A 19,229-nucleotide genomic window follows, 5' to 3' on the forward strand; every position below is an offset into this window, starting at 1 on the left:
TTTAACGATTTTGTTCCAATATATAGAAATTATGTTTTACCTGTAATCTGTAGGCACAATTCTGACTGGAAATTACCATTGTGAGTCAAAAGCACTCTTTACAAAGATAGCACATTAGTCTTTTACTGTATCCAGCAGTAATCTTCATTTGATTATCACTCATTGAGTAGTTTCAAGTAATTTAGGGCCTCACCGAAGAATGGGCACTAGAAAATTAAGCCTGTGAACCCCAGATTCTACAAAAGCTGTTCTTGACCACATAAATATGTTGGCTGCCCCAATCTGTGCCTTCATCTGATTGCTTCCAAAGCAGAGGAAAAGATAGAACTGCTATTTACCAATAAGACAGGGGAAATGACCATATTATTATTATTATTATTATAGTAGTAGTAATAGTGACAGTGTTTCATTAACTTTTCTTTGCTTCCAATCTGCAACTAGACATAAGCTTCTACATAAATACAAGTCCAAAGTCTACTTCAGTCTCTATAGGGACCATGTTCTGCCACTATATTCCACTCCTGCATATATGGACTTGTTCTCCTGGCACCCTATGCTTATAGTCATCAGGGGAGGATAAGGTTACATACTGAAGGCCTTTCTTTCTAAGTATGTGGTTCATCACTACTTGTACTAGAGAACTTCTATTTCCTATATCAGGGGAGCAAGCAATCTGTGCATAACAGGTGCAAACTCGCTTCCTCAGTTTACTGTCTTCCTTCTTATTTATTGTTTTTCTGGAGATATTTCCAAATAGAAGCATTATATCTACTCTTAATGATGGATGATAAGTACTATCTGCTGTAGAATTTCTTTCAATTGCACTGTGATATGAATTGAGCTACTGGTATTATTAGGGGAATCACATGACTACTATATAGTATTTTCAATTTTAAAATATTCCAAGAATGATTGCTAGAGACAGCACATAGTTTGAGTTACGCGGGTAAATATGATTGCACCGTATGGAATTTCCAAACCATCTACATTGACTTCAAATTTTGTTGTAAATTTTTGTATGTTAGTAGCATCTTGGAATGTTTTTTTTTGTCGAAATCTTGGAATGTTAATAATGATTAATTCCTTTGATTGGGGTTCATAATTCCAGTAATCACGACCAGGTTGGGATCCATCCATTATAATAACAATACATCGAGAGGAAAATGGCAGATGAAAGCCTTTATCAAGCTCCAAATGGCATTGAACAGTACCCATACATTCTTCCATTAGCAACATCAATGAGAAGGGTGTTGGGTAGCTTGTTTCCTTTATCCCCTTCGTGTTGCATCTGCAGGGTTCCTAAGCGGCTAAGTCGTGTAAGCGAAAAGGCCTATACACCTCAGGTAGTTTCTATAGGTCCACTTCACCATGGCAAAGAAGGTTTAAAAGCCATGGAAGAGCTCAAACATAGGTATCTGCAAGCCTTTCTGCATCGTTATCAGACTGTCACTAGCTTGGAGGATTGTATAATGAAAGTTAAGGAAGAAGAACAAACTCTGCGCAGTTGTTATGCAGAGCCAATTGAGTATGATAGTGATGAATTTGTAAGAATCATTCTAGTGGATGCCATATTCATCATTGAGGTCTTAATACGGTACAATGATGAAAGATTGCAGCCTGAAAATGATCACATATTTAAAAAACCAAGGATGTTAGAGGATGTATGGCCTGACTTGCGGATGCTTGAAAATCAGCTGCCATTCTTCATCCTTGAAAAACTTTTCTGCCCTGTTGCTACGGAGGAGTATTCAATCATTAGTCTTTCTCACAAATTCTTCAAGACTCTAATGCATATAGAGGAAATGGAAGACACTTTGCCGAGAATAAGATCTTCTCCAGTAGAACATTTTGTCGATTTTGTTAGGAAGTTGTACCCGCTGCCACCATCACGACCAGCGTTACAAAACTCACATGGAGGGCAAGTTGAAACTCTAGCCACACTCAACATGAAAGAGCTATATCTCGCAGGAGTCAGGTTTAAGGTGGGATCAAGCAAAAATATTTTTGACATACGATTCAATGATGGGACATTGGAAATTCCAAAGATAACCATAAGTGATCAATCAGAGGTTAATCTCACAAATCTTCTGGTATTTGAACAAAGCCAATGCAAGGAGACAGAGAATTACATAAATGATTATGTTGGCTTCTTAAATATTCTTGTCAACACCCCAAAGGATGTGGCTTTGTTAGTTAAGCATGACATTTTTGAGAATAAGTTAGGTGACTTTAAAAAAGGGTGTACTATGATTAAGAACCTTGGTGATAGGGTCAACATTGTGGCCTCCAAAGAGTTCTATTATGCACATCTTCGTGAACAGTTGAATAAGCACTGCAGAAGGTCATGGCACGTATGGAAGGCAAATTTGAAGCAAGATTATTTGAACACACCTTGGGCGACCATTTCTGTCATTGCAGCTGTTGTTCTCCTCATACTCACTCTCATACAGACGGTGTGCTCCATTATCAGTGTTCGTCAAACTCATCAGGTAAGTTAGTTTCTTCCTGTCCTTCTACCCATCATCTGTCTACTAGCCTAGAGGTATGATTTATTCCCTGAGGGAATTGTAAAGTTGGTTCACCGAGATGTGTAGTAGTCTTTATTAGGAGACTATACCAAGTGTAAGTTGTGTAACAGAAAGATTTGGAATACTTCTCCACCTAATTCTCCAACATTTGAATCAAATTTACAAAGTTCAATCTGTTTTTCCAATCAGGCTGATTTAATGTGACTCAGGAATCAGGATCATAGCAAGGTGATTATAACTTTCACAAAAGATATAACCGAGCAAATACCATCCACAACAAATAAACATAATTTGGGTCTTAATGAAATTCTGCTGCCTACGTATAGGATTTAGCATTGATGAATAATAGGGACAAAATTTCCAGAAACTAGAGGCAAGTGATAACCAAATTCCAAAGACTAGCGACCGATTACAGAGACCTGAAATCAAAGATGATGCCTAAAACTGAAGTTTCTCTTTCTATAGAGAGAACACATGCTCTTTTTCCCAATTATTACATCCCTAAGAACTGAACTCTCCTATGATCCTATCTAAATTATGTGAATAATCTCGCTAACCTGGAGCTGACTGGAGTATAGCTAACACAGCACTATCACAAAAAAAAAAAAAAAAAGGAATGCTCTGGCCTTTGTACTGATCCGACTTCTTACACCTCACATTTCTTGAAGCACAAGTTTCCTATGTTTCATGGTAGTTATCATTGACATTCAGTGAAGCTTACTATGAGAGAAAGTTTTACACACAACGTGTCTAAATCACGAAAGAAGAGAACAACTGTGTCGCGGTTAAATAAGTTGCTGGCTTATGTAATGTTGGAGATACGACCTCAATTTTTTCGCAGAACCTTGTCTGGGAAATGATACTGAAGAAGGCTTCGGCATAATTTCTTTGTAATTGGTTGGTACAAGCTTCAAATAAAAAAAAGGACAGACACCAGAATCTTTTACGTAATCTTGCTGGGCTTAAAATGTCAATGACGTGCGTAAACCTATCAAAGAGAAAAGGCGAGGAAGTTGTAGCCTGACTTCTTGATAGCTTATATATAGTTCATCATTGGGCTACTGTTCAGAAAAAGTGGTTGATCTGGGTTGAGACATATACAATTGAGCAGGTTCGAATTCTATGCTTCCCCCTTCTCTGCTTTCTTTTTTCTTCTTGTTTAATTATTCTTATGTCTAATGTCTTGTAAGGTTTAAGATTCTTATGTGCCATAGTAGTTGCACCCCTTTCTTGCTATTCTAACATGTATCTATTGCTTTTCATGTTATATGCACGCTCGGCCACCCAGGAAAAAACCTTATTGTAGTTCATTTAAGATTTTCATTTTGTACTCCTTTTAACATGATAGTGTATATGAACTTCTAAACCCATAAAAACAAGGGGAAATGATCATTTACCCAATTTCAGCTTAAAAATTGTCCACTTGCTCCACTAACAGTTTTTTAACCCCGTTTACCCAAAACACTCGAAGAGATTATTTCTCTAATACCCGATTAATTCTTTTTTATTATTTTTTATTTATTTTTGGGACTTTTTTGCCCTCTCCTTCTTTCTCACTTAGAGGGAGAAGTCATCCTCCACCTTGCCGGACTTCGGTGACCAGTGGCCGGCCGCCGACTCCGGTGATGGGAATCCGGCGACCGGTGACCGGAATCCGGCAACCGATGACCGAAATCCGGCAACCTGTCACCGGAATCCGGCTACCGGACTGGTGTCGGGATTCCGGTGTCTGAATTTATTACCCCCTAATAATACCCAGTAACCATATTATTGCCCCCCAGTAATCATATTATTGCCCCCCCAATACTCATATTATTGCCCTCCAGTGAATTGTATAAACTCTCAAAACCAAAATGAATACACTACGGGCACAATTGATCAATTTATATGCATATTATTGCCCCTCAATACTCATATTATTGCCTCCCAATAATCATATTATTGCCCCGCAATAGACATGTATAACTACTCAATAAAACTTTTTTTTTTCATCATTCTTTCTTCTTTCCTTATAAGCCTTCTGCCAAATTTACCAAAAAAAAAACCCTCCGAGCCCTGCCAGCAAAGCCCAGACCCGATTCCGGCGTGGAGCTTTGAGCTTCCCGGAGTTGACGCGCGACTGGGCGAGGTCGAGCTCGCGGACCTTGGCGCTGACGTGGTCGGCGAGGTCGCAGGTGGAGGAGACGTTGGAGAGGACGTGGTCGGCGTCGGACTTGACGATGTCGAGGACCTGGGAGGATTTCTGGAGATTGGAGATGTGCTTGTCGAGGTCGGATCGCTGGGAGAGGAGGTGGTCTAGGTTGAGATCCAGGGCGCGTTGGTAGGCTATGCACTCGTGGATGTGGCGCGTCATGGATAAATGGGCCGCCGGAGCTGCCATGGCTGAGAGAGAGAGAGGAGGGAGAAAACGCAGATCGGAGGGATGAGAGAGAGAGAGATAGCTATGAGTAATTTATAAATAAAAATGAGGGCAATACTGTCAAATACTGTTGGATTGGGTAAATGAGGTTTAAAAACTCTTAGTGGAGTAAATGGGCAATTTTTAGGCTAAAATTGGGTAAGTGGTCACGGCCCCGTATTTCACCAATTACCCACTATCTGTAATAACTACCCTTTAAAAAAAATCACATTTATTTAATTAATTATTCCCACCCATCGGGTCTGTTTTGTTCTAGTTATATTTTTATGAGAGGCTCCGATAAATAATCTGCTTTTAGGAACAAATAATTAATCAGCAAATATGTGTTCTTTATTGTTTTTAGGGGCCGTCGATAAATATTTGCTGATTAATTATTTGTTCCTAAAAGCAGATTATTTATCGGAGCCTCTCATAAAAATATAACTAGAACAAAACAGACCCGATGGGTGGGAATAATTAATTAAATAAATGTGATTTTTTTTAAAGGGTAGTTATTACAGATAGTGGGTAATTGGTGAAATACACATAGACGGTAAGTAGGAAGTTACTGCAGAGGAGTGAATTATTATTTTTTTATCTTTTCCAATTTTGATTTTGTTATTTACCTTCTTATCCTTTAATTATTAAATATAATTCAAATTAATATATGCTAGAAAGATCTATATGAAATTTGACACGCATTTTGGCTAACAAAGTCTCTTCTCTTCATAATTTGACACGCACTTTGGCTAACAAAGTCTATTCTCTTCATAATTTGACACGCACTTTGGCTAACAAAGCCTCCAATAAAAAAGACATACATTTGCCAACAACATTTTTGTTGGTTTGATTAAAAAAAAAACCAACATTTTCATTGGGAAAGTCTCCCATAAAAATAAATAAAAATGATACACTTTTTATGGACGAATATTTATTTGCTAAAATCCTCTCACCAAAATAACAATAAAAAGAGATATACCTTCAACCACGAATAACTTGTCGGTAAAAGCCTCTCATAAAAAGGGATGCACCTTCTCTAATGATTAGTTAGTTGCCCAAAGAGGATCTATATCGTACAATCCTTGGAACTTCTCAACCATCCAAGTTCATCTGGCATATAGTGTCTTATATATGTTGCTTTTTACTTTCATTGGAGCATCTTGGATCTTTAGTAATGAATGCTTTCTTGATTGTGGTTCTAGTGATCATCATCATTGTCATCAATCTATTCACGACAATACATCAAGAGGAGGAATATGGAAGATGAAAGCAGCTATCAAGTTCCATATGACATAGAAAACCCACACTCTCCACTACTGACTTCGATGAGAAGTATGCTGTATAACTTGTCTCCTTTATCCTCTTCTTGCTGTATCTGCAGAGTTCCTAAGCGCCTACGTCGTGTTAGTGAAATGGCCTACACACCTCAAGTAGTCTCTATAGGCCCCCTTCACCATGGCAAGGAAGGGTTAAAGCCCATGGAGGAGCACAAAAATAGGTACCTCCAAGATTTTCTAGTCCGAACCAATCTAAGCTTGGAGCATTACATTAACAAAATAAGGGGCAGAGAAGCAGAATTGCGTGGTTGTTACGCAGAAACCATTCAATTCGACAGTGATGAATTTGTAAGAATTGTCCTAGTGGATGCCGCTTTCATCATTGAGGTCTTATTGAGGTACCATTTCCATGAGTTGCAGGATGAGAATGATCGCATCTTCAAGAAACCAAGGATGTTTGAGGATGTATGGCCTGATATGCGGATGCTTGAAAATCAGCTTCCATTCTTTATCCTCCAGGATCTTTTCGACCCCGAAAGGATTCAAATACCTTCTGTGGAGAATATTCTCTCAATAATCAATCTTTCTTACACTTTCTTCAGAGCTCTAATGAATATAGAGGAACTGGAAGACACTTTGGAGACAATAATTTCTTCTACTATAGAACATTTTGTTGATTTTGTCAGAAAATTGTATCCACCACCACCACTAAAGGTAGCAAGAGCTAGAGGCCAACCCAAATCTCCAACTGGAGCCAGCATGAGACAACTATCAACATTTGAAGTACCACAAGGTCGAGGGCAACCTGAAATTCCAACCACACCAAGCATGACAGAGCTATACAGGGCAGGAGTCAAGTTTAAAGTGGGATCAGGTAAAAATATGTTTGACATTCGATTCAAAGATGGGACCTTGCAAATTCCAAAAATAACAATAAGTGATCAATCAGAGGTGAATCTCACAAATCTCCTTGTGTTTGAACAAAGCCAGTGCAAGGAGACTGAGAATTACATAAATGATTATGTTGGCATCTTAAACATTCTTGTCAACACCCCTGAGGATGTGTCATTGCTTGTTAAGAATGCAATCTTCGTGAACAAGTTAGGTGACAGCAAGAAAGGCTGTACTATGATTAAGAATATGGGTGACTGGGTCAATATTGCGGACTACAGCAAGTTCCATTTTGCTCCTCTTTGTGAAAAGCTGAACGAGCACTGCACAAAGTCGAGGCACAAATGGCTGGCACTGTTGAGGCAAAATTATTTCAACACACCTTGCAAAACTATTTCTGTCATCGCAGCTGCTTGTATAATCCTATTCACTCTCATACAGACGGTGTCCTCTATTATCTCTGTTCGTTCTCGTTCTCACTGATGAGGTCTCATTTGAACAGCTTAAAAGGGAAAGGATTTGTTGTGAAGTTGGTACATACTAGTAAATATAAGGGTACTTAGGTTCTGTATAAGATGCTAGGATATTACTAAGAATAGCTGACTTTTCTAATTATTTATTGTAAACGTTACTACTTGTGTCTGTGTGTATATATCAAATTGTAACAATAACACCTCATATTCTGAGATGAATAATAATACAGGAAACAACCATATATTATATTTGACATGTGCAAATGCTGCAATGGATCAAATATTAAGTAAGTATTTTATAATATTAAGTAAGGAATTACCAAAAAAAATATTAAGGAAAGATATTGACCTGACTCTCCTTTTGCTTCAAGTTCTTACATAATACAAATCCATTTGCTTGAAACTTAAGTTATCTCTTATGTTGTTGGAAAATAGGACTTAATAAAAAAAGATTATGAGAAATTAAGTTCTATACACAAAACAAAAATAGAATAGAATAACAAATGATGTGCTAGATAACTAGCTCGATGGTTGTTGACTGCTTCAGCAAAAACTAGAGGTAGAAACAAGGCATTTGGTGACATTGTCGTATATATACGGGGCCTGTTATATGTTTCTGTCATATTCACTATCGGCCTGTAAGAGCAAGTCCACCCGTAGTCAAGAAATGTCAAGGTCGAGAAGTCAAGAATTCGACCGGTCAAGTTACTATTCACTGCCACTGGACATGGGTTTGCACCCGTTGTTTTTCTTGCCCGGTGAACACTTTTCAGTCTTTCACTGTTCACGCAAAAATACTGTTCATCAGTGGTATTTAAATGCAAAGCCTCCAATGGTTCTCTTCCACGTGGTCTGCAGCTGCCGGCCCAAAGGATGTCGCTACGCGACAAGCGCGTTGCTGCAGTCGTTCAGCAGTTGCGGCGCCACGCGTCAAGCTGCTGTCCCTCACTTCCCAAGCAGGCGCGTCTCCTTCTCCCCTGTGTTGCTGACGTCCCCCACGTTGTGTTTGCAGCCTTCCTTCTCCATGAGCTCGTCTCTTTCTTGCCTGGGCATGAAAATAGTCATTCCCATGACTATTTTCTTGGCTGTAGTCAGGAAGGAGTGATTCTTGCCCAGTCAAGCTTCCACCGGTGGAAGAGAAGATTTTGCAAAGAAAGTCACCTAGTCAGCTTTTTCATGACTATAACCAGGCAAGGGCAAACCAGTGCACTTGCTCTAACTGTCATATATATATATATATATATATATATATACTAGATCGACGGGCCATATAGAACGAGTTGGCTTTAGAAAGTCAAGTCAACTGATGAGAGCTTCCTTGTCATTTCCCTGTTACATGTTTTTGGACGTCATTGACAAAATATATATGGGCCCGGCGATTTTGTCAATGACGTCCAAAAATGGCAAGGAAGTTGTTCTATATGACCCGTCAATCATTGTGCTGTATATAACAAGGAGCAATTCTATTTCATCTACCAAAAGGAGCAAGTGATCTGGGATTTATACATATTACAGGTGCAATTTCATTCCCTTCCCTGTCTCTTTGTTTCATTGTTTTCCACTTCACATTATTATGCCATCTCTGTTATGTTTGTACATCCATTTGTCTTGAAGCTTTTAGGTTTATGTTTTATTGACAAATGAATATGCTTCTTATATACGCATGTTTCATGGTAGTATGGGAATAATCTAATTTTCTTGTTTGTTCAAATGAAATTTGGGTTTGTCTCTGCTTATAGATATGTTGATTGGGAGCAAAAGATCTGAATGAGTAGCTGAATCTGCTTTCATTTATTTCCAAAAATGAAGTTTTCGTGTTCTAGCACTTGAAAACAGTGTGCACCCATCTATATGTTGATCGAGCTCAAGTTTCATCGCTAAAAAACAAGAATTTGTGATGATTGTTGTAAAACGAACATAAAAGTGTTTCAGAAAATGGAGAGAGCTTTGCTTCAAAGATCGAACTTGAGAGAGAGAGAGAGAGTTTAGATGCAGAGAAGGAGTGTAGTATGTTCTGTTTTTCTCCTCATAACATGGATGAGAAATGGACTACATATAGTGGAAGATAGGGAACATGTAGCCTAAAGTCCTCCATAAAACAAGGACCCCTAAAGTCCTCCATAAAACAAGGATTCCTAAAGTCATCCATAAAACATGGAAAGGGTAAGCCTATAACAACATAATGATTTACCCTATATCTATTTACATGATATAGCCATAATGATTTACAACACTCCCCCTTGGATATTTCATGTCAATAGTGTTGCATGGGTTGTGCGCTTCTAAGTTGTCTCATCAAAAACCTTGCCAAGTAATAAAAACCCTGTGGGAAAAAAACAACCTTGGTCGAAGGAGAAAAAGAGCACAACGCGCATGAGTGTGGAGTAGTAATATCACAGCTTCGGAGATAAGTGGAGTCTTCTTATTAGCATCATAAGTAGGTAGTATGTCTACGAGAGGGATGCATTTAGATTTGCTACACCAAAACCTTGCCCGGTAAACCCAGTGGGAAAAACCCGTGGTCGAAGGGAAAAGATGAGCAAATGCATATATATTGAATCAAAACATCTTCAGGATGTAGTATAAGTGGAGCGACCATGCTAAAGATGTGCCTCGTTAAAACCTTGCCAGGTAACAAAACCCAGTGGGACAAAATAACCCTGGACGAAGGACAAAAAGAGTACACGATGGTCAAGTGGGTATGCTTCTGGATACTCCCCCTGAAAATTACATGTTAGGTAATTCAGATAATTTACGTAGACCAATACCTTGTACATGCTTCTGGAATGTAGACTTTGGTAGTGACTTAGTGAAGAGGTCTGCACGATTGTCTTCAGATCGAATCTGCTTGACTTTAATTTTCTGATGCTCCTATTGTTGCTGATTGAAGAAGAACTTTGGTGCAATATGTTTGGTGTTGTCTCCTTTGATGAAACCCGTCTTCATTTGCTTGATGCAAGCAGCATTATCCTCGTGGATAGTGGTTGGTTCATCAATGGTGGAATGCAGCCCACATGTGCTTTGTGATGGCTCTCAACCATATACATTCACGTACTGCTTCGTTAAGAGCTAGAATCTCAGCATGATTCAAAGAGATAGCAACAAGGGTCTGTTTTGTAGACCTCCAAGAAAATTGCAGTATTCCTAATGGCAAAGACATAACCAGTTGGGGAACGCGCCTTGTGCGGGTCTGATAGATAGTCTGTATCAGCATATACAACAAGGCGAGCATCATTCTGAGGATCAAGTGGGTTTGATCCATTCCTTGATGCATAGGTATAGAATAAGCTCATATCCGCCGTACCTCTAAGGTAGCGAAAAATGTCTTTTTAGGCCATTCCAGTGGCGGCGTGTTGGCGCAGAGCTATATCTAGCTAACAAGTTCACATCGAATGGGATGTCCTGTCTAGGGCATTGAGCCAAGTACCCATGGTCTATTGTACTTAGATATGGGACTTCTGACACCAATATCTCTTCGTTATCATCTGCAGGATGATACGGTTCTCTCTAGACTTCAGACGACCATGGGTGTGCTTGCTTTTATCTTCATTAAAGCGTCTTAACATCTTCTGGATGTAATTTGGTTGATGGACCAAAAATTCATCTGCACTGTGCTCGGGCTCCGAGACAATGATTTGTTCTCCCAAGGTCTTTCATCTCAAATTCTGACTTCAGGTGCTTTGCGGTTTCTTTGATTTCTTCAGGAATATCAATCAAATTCATGTCATTGACATAGACCGCACAATTGCAAACCCGGAACTTGTTTCCTTCATAAACACGCATGGGCATAGTTTATTATTCACATATCTCATCCCGATCAAATATTCACTTAGACAGTTATACCATCTCCGTCTAGATTTTTTCAATCTATAAAGTGAACGCCTCAAAACTAATGGAGAGCGTGTTCCGTGGTCTAGAACTATTTGCATCGGGTATCATAAGTCCTTCAGGAACTTTCATGTATATCTCTGTATTGTGATCCCTATGGAGATAAGCTATGACCACATTCATAAGCTGCATATTCAGTTTTTCAGAAACTACCAAACTGAAAAGGTAGCGGAACGTTATGACGTCCATTACGGGAGAATACGCCTTCTCGTAATCAATCACAGGGCGTTGAGAAAATTCTTGCGCCACTAGACGAGCCTTGTGTATCACAATCTCGTTTTTCTCATAACGCTTCCTTACAAATACCCATTTAAATTCTACAGGTTTAACATGGGAAGGTGTAGGAACAACAAGCTCAAAGCACCTTTCTCTTTGTCAAGGAATCTAATTTGACCTGGATTGTTTATTTCCCTTTTTTTTTTTGGCCAGTCGTCTCTTCGTTGATATTGATCAACAAAGCAAGGTTCGAGATCATCGCATATTATAGTTTCGGTGGCCACCGCAAATACTAATATATCATCGATGATAATCTCATTCAAATTCCAAATCTCACAAAATTTACCGAGATTTCTCTATTCTCGGGAGTGGGTTCAAATGTTGGAGCGTCCCCCAACGTCGTCTCTTCTAGGACGGACCCATAATCCGGATGTATCTCGTGAGATGAATCAGTTTGAGATTGCGATGTCAAGAAGATTCATTTGTGCCGAGTTTACCCTCTTCTGGGGATAAGAATCCTTCGAACCTAGTGGTCTACCTAGCTTCTGGGCAGGGATATGTGACTGGTTAGCCGCCATGGTCGTACCTCGTCCATCTGGGACGACGCGTCCTACAGGGACATCTATCCTTGCAGGCACATTTGCAGCAGGTATATGTGATCTCGTCACTTTAGCTAGATCAGAGAAAGCGTCTGGCATATTTTGGGCTACACTCTGTAGATCTAGAATTCTCCGCACTTCACTATCGCATTGTGCGGTTCGGGGATCGAGATGAGACATAGTGGGGACATTCCACGTCAATTCACGTCGTTCATCAGGAACGGTAACGTTCTTATCTCCCCCTAACGGCGGGAAGACTGTCTCATCAAAGTGACAATCTGTAAACTCTCCGGCATTATCAAGTCTTATGGACTTTATGGGATAATCCGAGTGGTGATCCACAATTTCATGATCTGGGCGAGAGTTTAGCAAAAGCAGCATTTTCTTGTGGACAATAGTGTAACATGTGATCACTTTGTCGATACATCAACCACAACCATGAAATTTTTAAATTGTCCGCATGGTGGTTGGAAAGGTCCACGAATTTTCCTTGCATTCTGTGCAGAAAAATGGTGTGTGTATATACTAGTCTTTGCACATGATGGTCTAGAGTTTAACATTCCTAACGAGCAAGTTTGGCGTAATGTGTTACTAAACACAGGACCCTTATTCAGAAGGGGATGCCCGTGTGATAAGTTGAGGATACGGTGCATCATACTTTGACCTGGGTGTCCCAAATGGTCATGCCATAGCAAGTAGTTGCTCGAATTGGTTAGCTTCTGGCTAACAAATTTCAATTTCTCCAATATACGCTTCTGGCCGCACATTCAGAGGTTATGCAAAGATATTACACTCATTTTTCTTAGGGGTTTCAACGTGATAAATGTTGGTTCGAATATCCTTAATACTCAATAACGTTCTTCTGGAACGTGGAGAATATAAGGCCTCATTAATGGTAAATTCAGTACCATTAGACAACATAAAGTGGGCTTTGCCATAGCCCTCTATCAGGTTGGATTGGCCTGATATGGTTGTCACAGAGGTATGCATGGGCAATAAGTTTGAAACATATCTCCGATCTCGGAGTATGGTGTGCGTAATAGCACTTTTAACCAGACAACAAACTTCCCCACAGAATATGCCTATTCATTTATTTAATTCAATGGATCACATGTATGAATAAGTTTATTGAATTAAATATATTCGAACATAACCACATTTCTATAATCCAAAATAATTGAAAACATAAATCACCAAAATCCGAAGATGTTTCATTCATTAAGATGAAATAGATATGGCACAAGGGGCCAATTATACCCATGTCTTCGAGTTCTAATCCTCGGTATGTTCAGTAACTGCCTGAAAATCCATGATCTCTAGTGTGGAATCGATAGAAAATGACCCTTTAATAAAGTTGGTATTTCGAGTTCTGCGACTGGCGTAATACTCATCTACTGCTTAGGCTATCGCACAACAGGTGCGGGACCAGCAGTCAATTCCTCCACATTGATAACAAAGATCATGCTGATCGATTCTGGTGGCAGCGGGCCGGACCAGTGTTCCTTTCAACTCGGGCTTGCTGAGTTATGGCATCATGGTTCCTACCACGTGGGCCTTGGCCACGTGGAGCCTGATTACATGGCCTCTTGGGCTTTGGCCAAGTGGCAGACGGTCATATGGGCTAATTTCGTTCTGCCAATCATGTCTTGCTTCAAGCAAGAAAATGGTCATTTGATGGTGAAAGTGCTCTTCTAGAGCGACCCAAAGAATCTGTGTATCCTCTTCATCGGATACTCAACTTGGAGTGTTTTCTCCATATGTTTCCTTTGAAAATTATGGCACTCATATTAAAAGTCTCAATGACGACATTGTTAGCATTGATTGTTGATCTCATCTTCTTTGCAGTTAGATGAATTATCACATTTTGAACCACTTTAGATAGTTTCTTCCGGAAACCTCCAAAGAAACAAAGTCAAGTTTGTTGAGATTTGGTATTTCTTACAGGAAAGGAACAAATAATCTTAGTGCTTTGGGTAATATCGTCCATAAGCAACTAATAGGAACTTCAGGTTCTATAACATGGTATGAAAAATCGGATTAAACATGTAAAATCTACTGGTTTTATCATGTGTGGTGAATTTATGAAGGAAACTTCAAGTTTCTTAAATGACATTATCGAAACTACAAGTTCGATATGTGTATGAACTACTGGTTCATTTAGAACTTCTAGTTCATTAGGTACCTGCATTTTCTACACATATATTCTAGTGCGAAAATTTAGACAAGTAACACAATAATATTGAATAGAGCAAATTGAAATAATATCTCACAAATTGAATAAATGGAAATCACAAATCAATTGAGATATTAATTGCATGCTAGTAATATAACATATTAATTGTCACACAATTATGTGAATAAATGCTTCTGGCAATTAATTACACATATGAAATATGGTGAATTTATTTACAATAGCCATAATGACATGCACATTGTCTGGGTTCAAATCTCAGTAGAATCAAATCATTTTTCCTTTTATTTGGTTCTGCTGGACCAAAGAAAGAGTGGGCTTGATAGTGAAGCCTATCGGGCTTAGTCTGCGGGCTTGTGACCCGGCCTTTCATGCGTAATTTAAATGGTGTGTGAGGCCTGCTGGGCTGCTAGGTCCCGCAGAGGGAGAGTGGGCCTGCTGGGCTCAAGCTGGTCTGCCAAGGAATGAAAAGTTATTACTCAACCCTTTTGGTAACTCCAATTAAATACGACCAGGTAAGAGTATGAGGTTTGGGTGGAGCGAGGCTCTCTTAAGTACACAGCCTCATTGTATCTTGCCTAGACATCACATCGAATTGGGTGAGCCTACTTAGAAAGATTCATAATATTTCAGTGTTGTCAAAACTACAGGTTCGATACTATATGTGAACTTCTGGTTCAATATTTATGTATGAAATTTTGGTTCAATGTTTATGTGTGACTGTGTGTGAACTTCCGGTTCGTTAAGTACCTGCATTCCGCACATATATATTCTAATGCAAAGAATTTAAGCGGGTAAAATATTTAAATTTAATATGAGCAGGTAACACCACAAAACATTATCATAATAAATAATGAAGGAAAGATGTATCATTATCACAAAGTCCAAACAAGTATTTATAGATATTTGTCACAATATACATGAATTAATAGCTAAATTAAAAAGCTATTGATTTTCCTTTTACTCATTCCATTATGCCAATTATAGTGCAAGAGAAATAAGTGTCTCTCATAGATGATTAAGTTAAACTAGATGCTTCAATAAAAGTCATAAATCGTGATTGCAGCTTCTACTGAATAGCAGTCGAAAAACAAACCAAAATCCCAACCAAAACAACCCAGAAAAATATGAAAAATTATAGAGATGCAGTAAACACACAGAGGCTCTAGCATACAAAATTTGGTGAATTTTGGAGTTGAATTACTAGTTTAAATAAATACGGGAACACAGAGGACAGAAGGTAAACTGAAACAGTAAAATCTGTTTTTGCTTGGAAAAACATACTTGGTTGTAGAGCTGGTAGATTGATGTTGATTGAATGATGAACCTCTTCTTTTCTGCAACCCAAGAGTTATTCACCTCTTCTCTTGTCGATCGGCAATCCGAATCCTAGAGCTAGTCGTGCTGATAACGTGTTGTAAAACGAACATAAAAGTGTTTCAGAAAATGGAGAGAGCTTTGCTTCAAAGATCGAACTTGAGAGAGAGAGAGAGAGTTTAGATGCAGAGAAGGAGTGTAGTATGTTCTGTTTTTCTCCTCATAACATGGATGAGAAATGGACTACATATAGTGGAAGATAGGGAACATGTAGCCTAAAGTCCTCCATAAAACAAGGACCCCTAAAGTCCTCCATAAAACAAGGATTCCTAAAGTCATCCATAAAACATGGAAAGGGTAAGCCTATAACAACATAATGATTTACCCTATATCTATTTACATGATATAGCCATAATGATTTACAACAATGATAATATTTTCATTTGCATAGCTTTTCCTAGTTTCTTTCTAAAAAGGAAGAAACATACTCTTGATCTTACTATTGTACAATAGGGGGATGTATGTGCTGCTGTAATCCTGACTATTTTATAAGGAATCATATGACTACTAGCTAGGACCTTTTAGCCTAAGAACTTCAATTTTTTGGTCAAAGGATCTTGGAGTGTTAGTAATGAAATGTGTGTTTGTCTTGCCAGCAAGGCGGGAACCATCACTGGTTCAATTAACGAAAGCAACAAATACAAAAGGAAAATGGATAGAGGGAATAATGATCACTTAGTGAGGTCGATGAGCCAGGTGTTGAATAACTTAAGGTTTGAGCTATCATCGTCATGCTGTATCTACCGAGTTCCTAAGCGACTACGGCGTGCAAGTGAAAATGCTTACACACCTCAAGTGGTCTCTATAGGCCCACTTCACCATGGCAAGGAAGGCTTAAAACCCATGGAAGAGCTCAAAAATAGGTACCTAAAAGCTTTTCTACGTCGGACCCAGGTAACCTTAGAGGATTATGTAGCTCAAATAAAGGCAAAAGAAGTAGATCTGCGCAGCTGTTATGCAGAGACCATTGATTTAAATAGTGATGAATTTGTTAGAATCGTTCTAGTGGACGCCGCCTTCGTCATTGAGGTCTTATTGAGGTTCAGTTTCAGTGACTGTCAAGAAGCAAATGACCGCATATTTAGCAAACCATTTATGTTACAGGATGTCTGGCCTGACATGCGGATGCTTGAAAATCAGCTGCCGTTCTTTATTCTTGACCATCTTTTCGAACCACACAAGGCTACTCTTTCAAGGGGGCAGTCACTAATTGAACTTTCTCACCACTTCTTCAAAACTCTAATGCATATAGATGTAGCAGATGAAACTTTGAAGTCAATAAAACCTCATGAAGTGGTACATTTTGTTGATTTTGTTAGAAAGTTATATCCACTACCACCATGGAAATCACAACATCGAGGGAAACGCGAGATACCGGTCACCCCAACCATGACACAGCTATCCCGAGCAGGGATCAGGTTTAAGGACGGATCGAAAACAAATATGTTTGATGTGAAGTTCGAAAAAGGGTTTCTAGCAATGCCAAAACTCACAATAAGTGATCAAACAGAGGTTACAATAACAAATCTCATTGCCTTTGAACAAAGCCAATGCGAGGACCAGGAGAAGTACATAAATGATTATTTCTTCTTCTTAAACGGTCTTGTAAAAACCCCTCAGGATGTTAAATTGCTTGTTGATCGTGGAATTCTTGACAATAAGCTAGGTGACAACAAAAAAGGCTGTGCTCTGATTAAGAACCTCGTGGATGGGGTGGTGGACTACTCCAAGGACTACTTCTATTTCATCACTCTTTGCGATGACCTGAACAAGTACTACAATACGGGTCGTCACCAATGGAAGGAATACTTGGTCACGCACTTTTTCAACTCTCCTTGGGCAACTAAAGAAATCATTGCTGCAGTTATTTTCCTCTTTCTCACTCTCATACAGACTGTTTTCTCTATCATGTCTTACTGTCACGACCTCGGTAAGAGGTAAATAGAGGTAACTTCAGTTCCTTGTTCAGGGGTGTCTCCCTGTTGTTTATCACAGGATCTTTGTATTTTTGTGTAAGGGTATCAATCTAATTGGGTTCTTCCAAACTGTGGATTAATTTGTTTTCCAGTTTTTGTCACTCTTAGCCTTCTGGTATGCATTTTCATTCATCAACTATATATGGTCTTACAAACACCAAGAAGCAATTATAGAGAAAATCAAAGCTGACCACAGGCCTATAAGCTAATAACAACATTGTTGAGACCAGAATTAGCCACTGAATTAAGAGATAGGTAAACCAGAGGACATAGGGAGAAAGTACCTTGGAGGCCAGAAGGGATCTATTGAAGAAAGCCACCTGAAAAGCCATGTTCCTCACCCGAAAAAGAAAAAAAAACCCTAAGACATCGCTTGTGGATCTGCTTTTCCGGTAACCAAAGGCATTCAAGCAGTGCGGGAGAGAGGTTGTACTACAATTTAGTGGACCTTTATAGTTTAGCCCAATCCGTACTAGTGTACTACATTTTAGTCCAATCCATATGATTTGTTCAAATGAATGGGTTGATGTGAGAATGAATTGTTTCTTAGCACGTTTTGGCTGCACTTATACACTTATACTAACGAAAGTAAGAAATTTGAAAAAGAAAAGAAAATTATTAGAACACTTTTGCAATGAAATGTCGGTATGCCGTATGCAACCAAAAAAAAAAAAAACGGGAAAAAAAAAATCACTGGAACGTCTTTACAAGCAAAAATGTTGTCGGCTTCAACTAGAGGTGCATAAATGTGTAGGAATGCTTGTGCTAAAAAACAAAAAGAAAAAATTGTTTAAGTAAATCCAGAATATGTGTCTGGCCCAAACTCTAGGTTACTTGACTTAGTTTTAATAGGGTTTTAAATTAGAGATATTCTCAGAGATATTCATATATATCTGATTATTATCTTTCTTTGTACAACTCTGATTATATGTCTTGTAATCCTCTATATAAAGAGGTCCCTATTATCAATGAAATCACGACTCAATTCTCTCCCAATTCAGTTTTCTTTAAACACGTTATCAGCACGAAGCCCTAACCCTGAAACCATAAATTCGTAGTCTTCCAAGAAGAAAAAGAGGGATCCCTGCCCGGTTCACAATCTTCCAGACCGTCTTTCATCGTCAAACTTGGTCATAATCTCCACCCTGACTCCAGGATCCAGGAACCGGAATAACATCCCCGGAAACCTGCCAAAAAGTGACCGGACCGGCAGCAATTCTGCCAGCGAAAAAAAAAAACCCAGAAAGAGAAAAAAAAAGAAAAAAAAAGGAAGCAGCCCAAGACCCAGCCCAAGAAAAAGAAAGAAAAGAAGGAGGCAGCCCACGTCAGCATAGTGACGCGGCCCAGAGAGTAAAGCGGCCAGGAAGAAGAGAACAAAAAAAAAAAAAGTAGGCCCCGCGGCCCATTTCTAGAAG

General features: G+C 39.1%; 3 protein-coding genes and 1 long non-coding RNA gene across 5 annotated transcripts; 3 read left to right on the plus strand and 1 right to left on the minus strand.

Annotated features, from left to right (window-relative positions):
* Positions 1–84: 84 nt before the first annotated feature.
* On the plus strand, positions 85–2,675 carry LOC133736168 (UPF0481 protein At3g47200-like). Of its 2 annotated transcripts, none has more exons than XM_062163609.1 (2): positions 85–686; positions 1,109–2,675. In XM_062163609.1, the coding sequence occupies exon 2, from the start codon at positions 1,164–1,166 to the stop codon at positions 2,496–2,498; it is 1,335 nt and encodes a 444-aa protein (XP_062019593.1). In that variant the 5' UTR covers positions 85–686; positions 1,109–1,163; the 3' UTR covers positions 2,499–2,675. The 2 variants fall into 2 exon arrangements, with proteins under 2 accessions (XP_062019593.1, XP_062019594.1); XM_062163610.1 differs by having other exon boundaries at positions 1,122–2,675.
* A 3,030-nt stretch (positions 2,676–5,705) lies between these two features.
* On the plus strand, positions 5,706–7,786 carry LOC133735700 (UPF0481 protein At3g47200-like). The gene has a single exon (XM_062163131.1). The coding sequence runs from the start codon at positions 6,183–6,185 to the stop codon at positions 7,575–7,577; it is 1,395 nt and encodes a 464-aa protein (XP_062019115.1). The 5' UTR covers positions 5,706–6,182; the 3' UTR covers positions 7,578–7,786.
* A 1,049-nt stretch (positions 7,787–8,835) lies between these two features.
* Positions 8,836–18,085, plus strand: LOC133735701 (UPF0481 protein At3g47200-like). Its single transcript, XM_062163132.1, has 2 exons — positions 8,836–9,082; positions 16,435–18,085. Exon 2 carries the CDS (start codon positions 16,490–16,492, stop codon positions 17,777–17,779), a length of 1,290 nt encoding a protein of 429 aa, XP_062019116.1. The 5' UTR covers positions 8,836–9,082; positions 16,435–16,489; the 3' UTR covers positions 17,780–18,085.
* On the minus strand, positions 14,162–18,221 carry LOC133735702 (uncharacterized). The gene is made up of 3 exons (XR_009859229.1): positions 18,099–18,221; positions 15,746–15,865; positions 14,162–15,039 (listed from the first exon to the last, which is right to left on the minus strand). It is a non-coding gene; the product is annotated as an uncharacterized LOC133735702 (long non-coding RNA).
* Between the last annotated feature and the right edge of the window lie 1,008 nt (positions 18,222–19,229).

The sequence above is a fragment of the Rosa rugosa genome, chromosome 3 (assembly GCF_958449725.1).
Source record: "Rosa rugosa chromosome 3, drRosRugo1.1, whole genome shotgun sequence".
In the NCBI taxonomy this organism is placed as follows: domain Eukaryota; kingdom Viridiplantae; phylum Streptophyta; class Magnoliopsida; order Rosales; family Rosaceae; genus Rosa; species Rosa rugosa.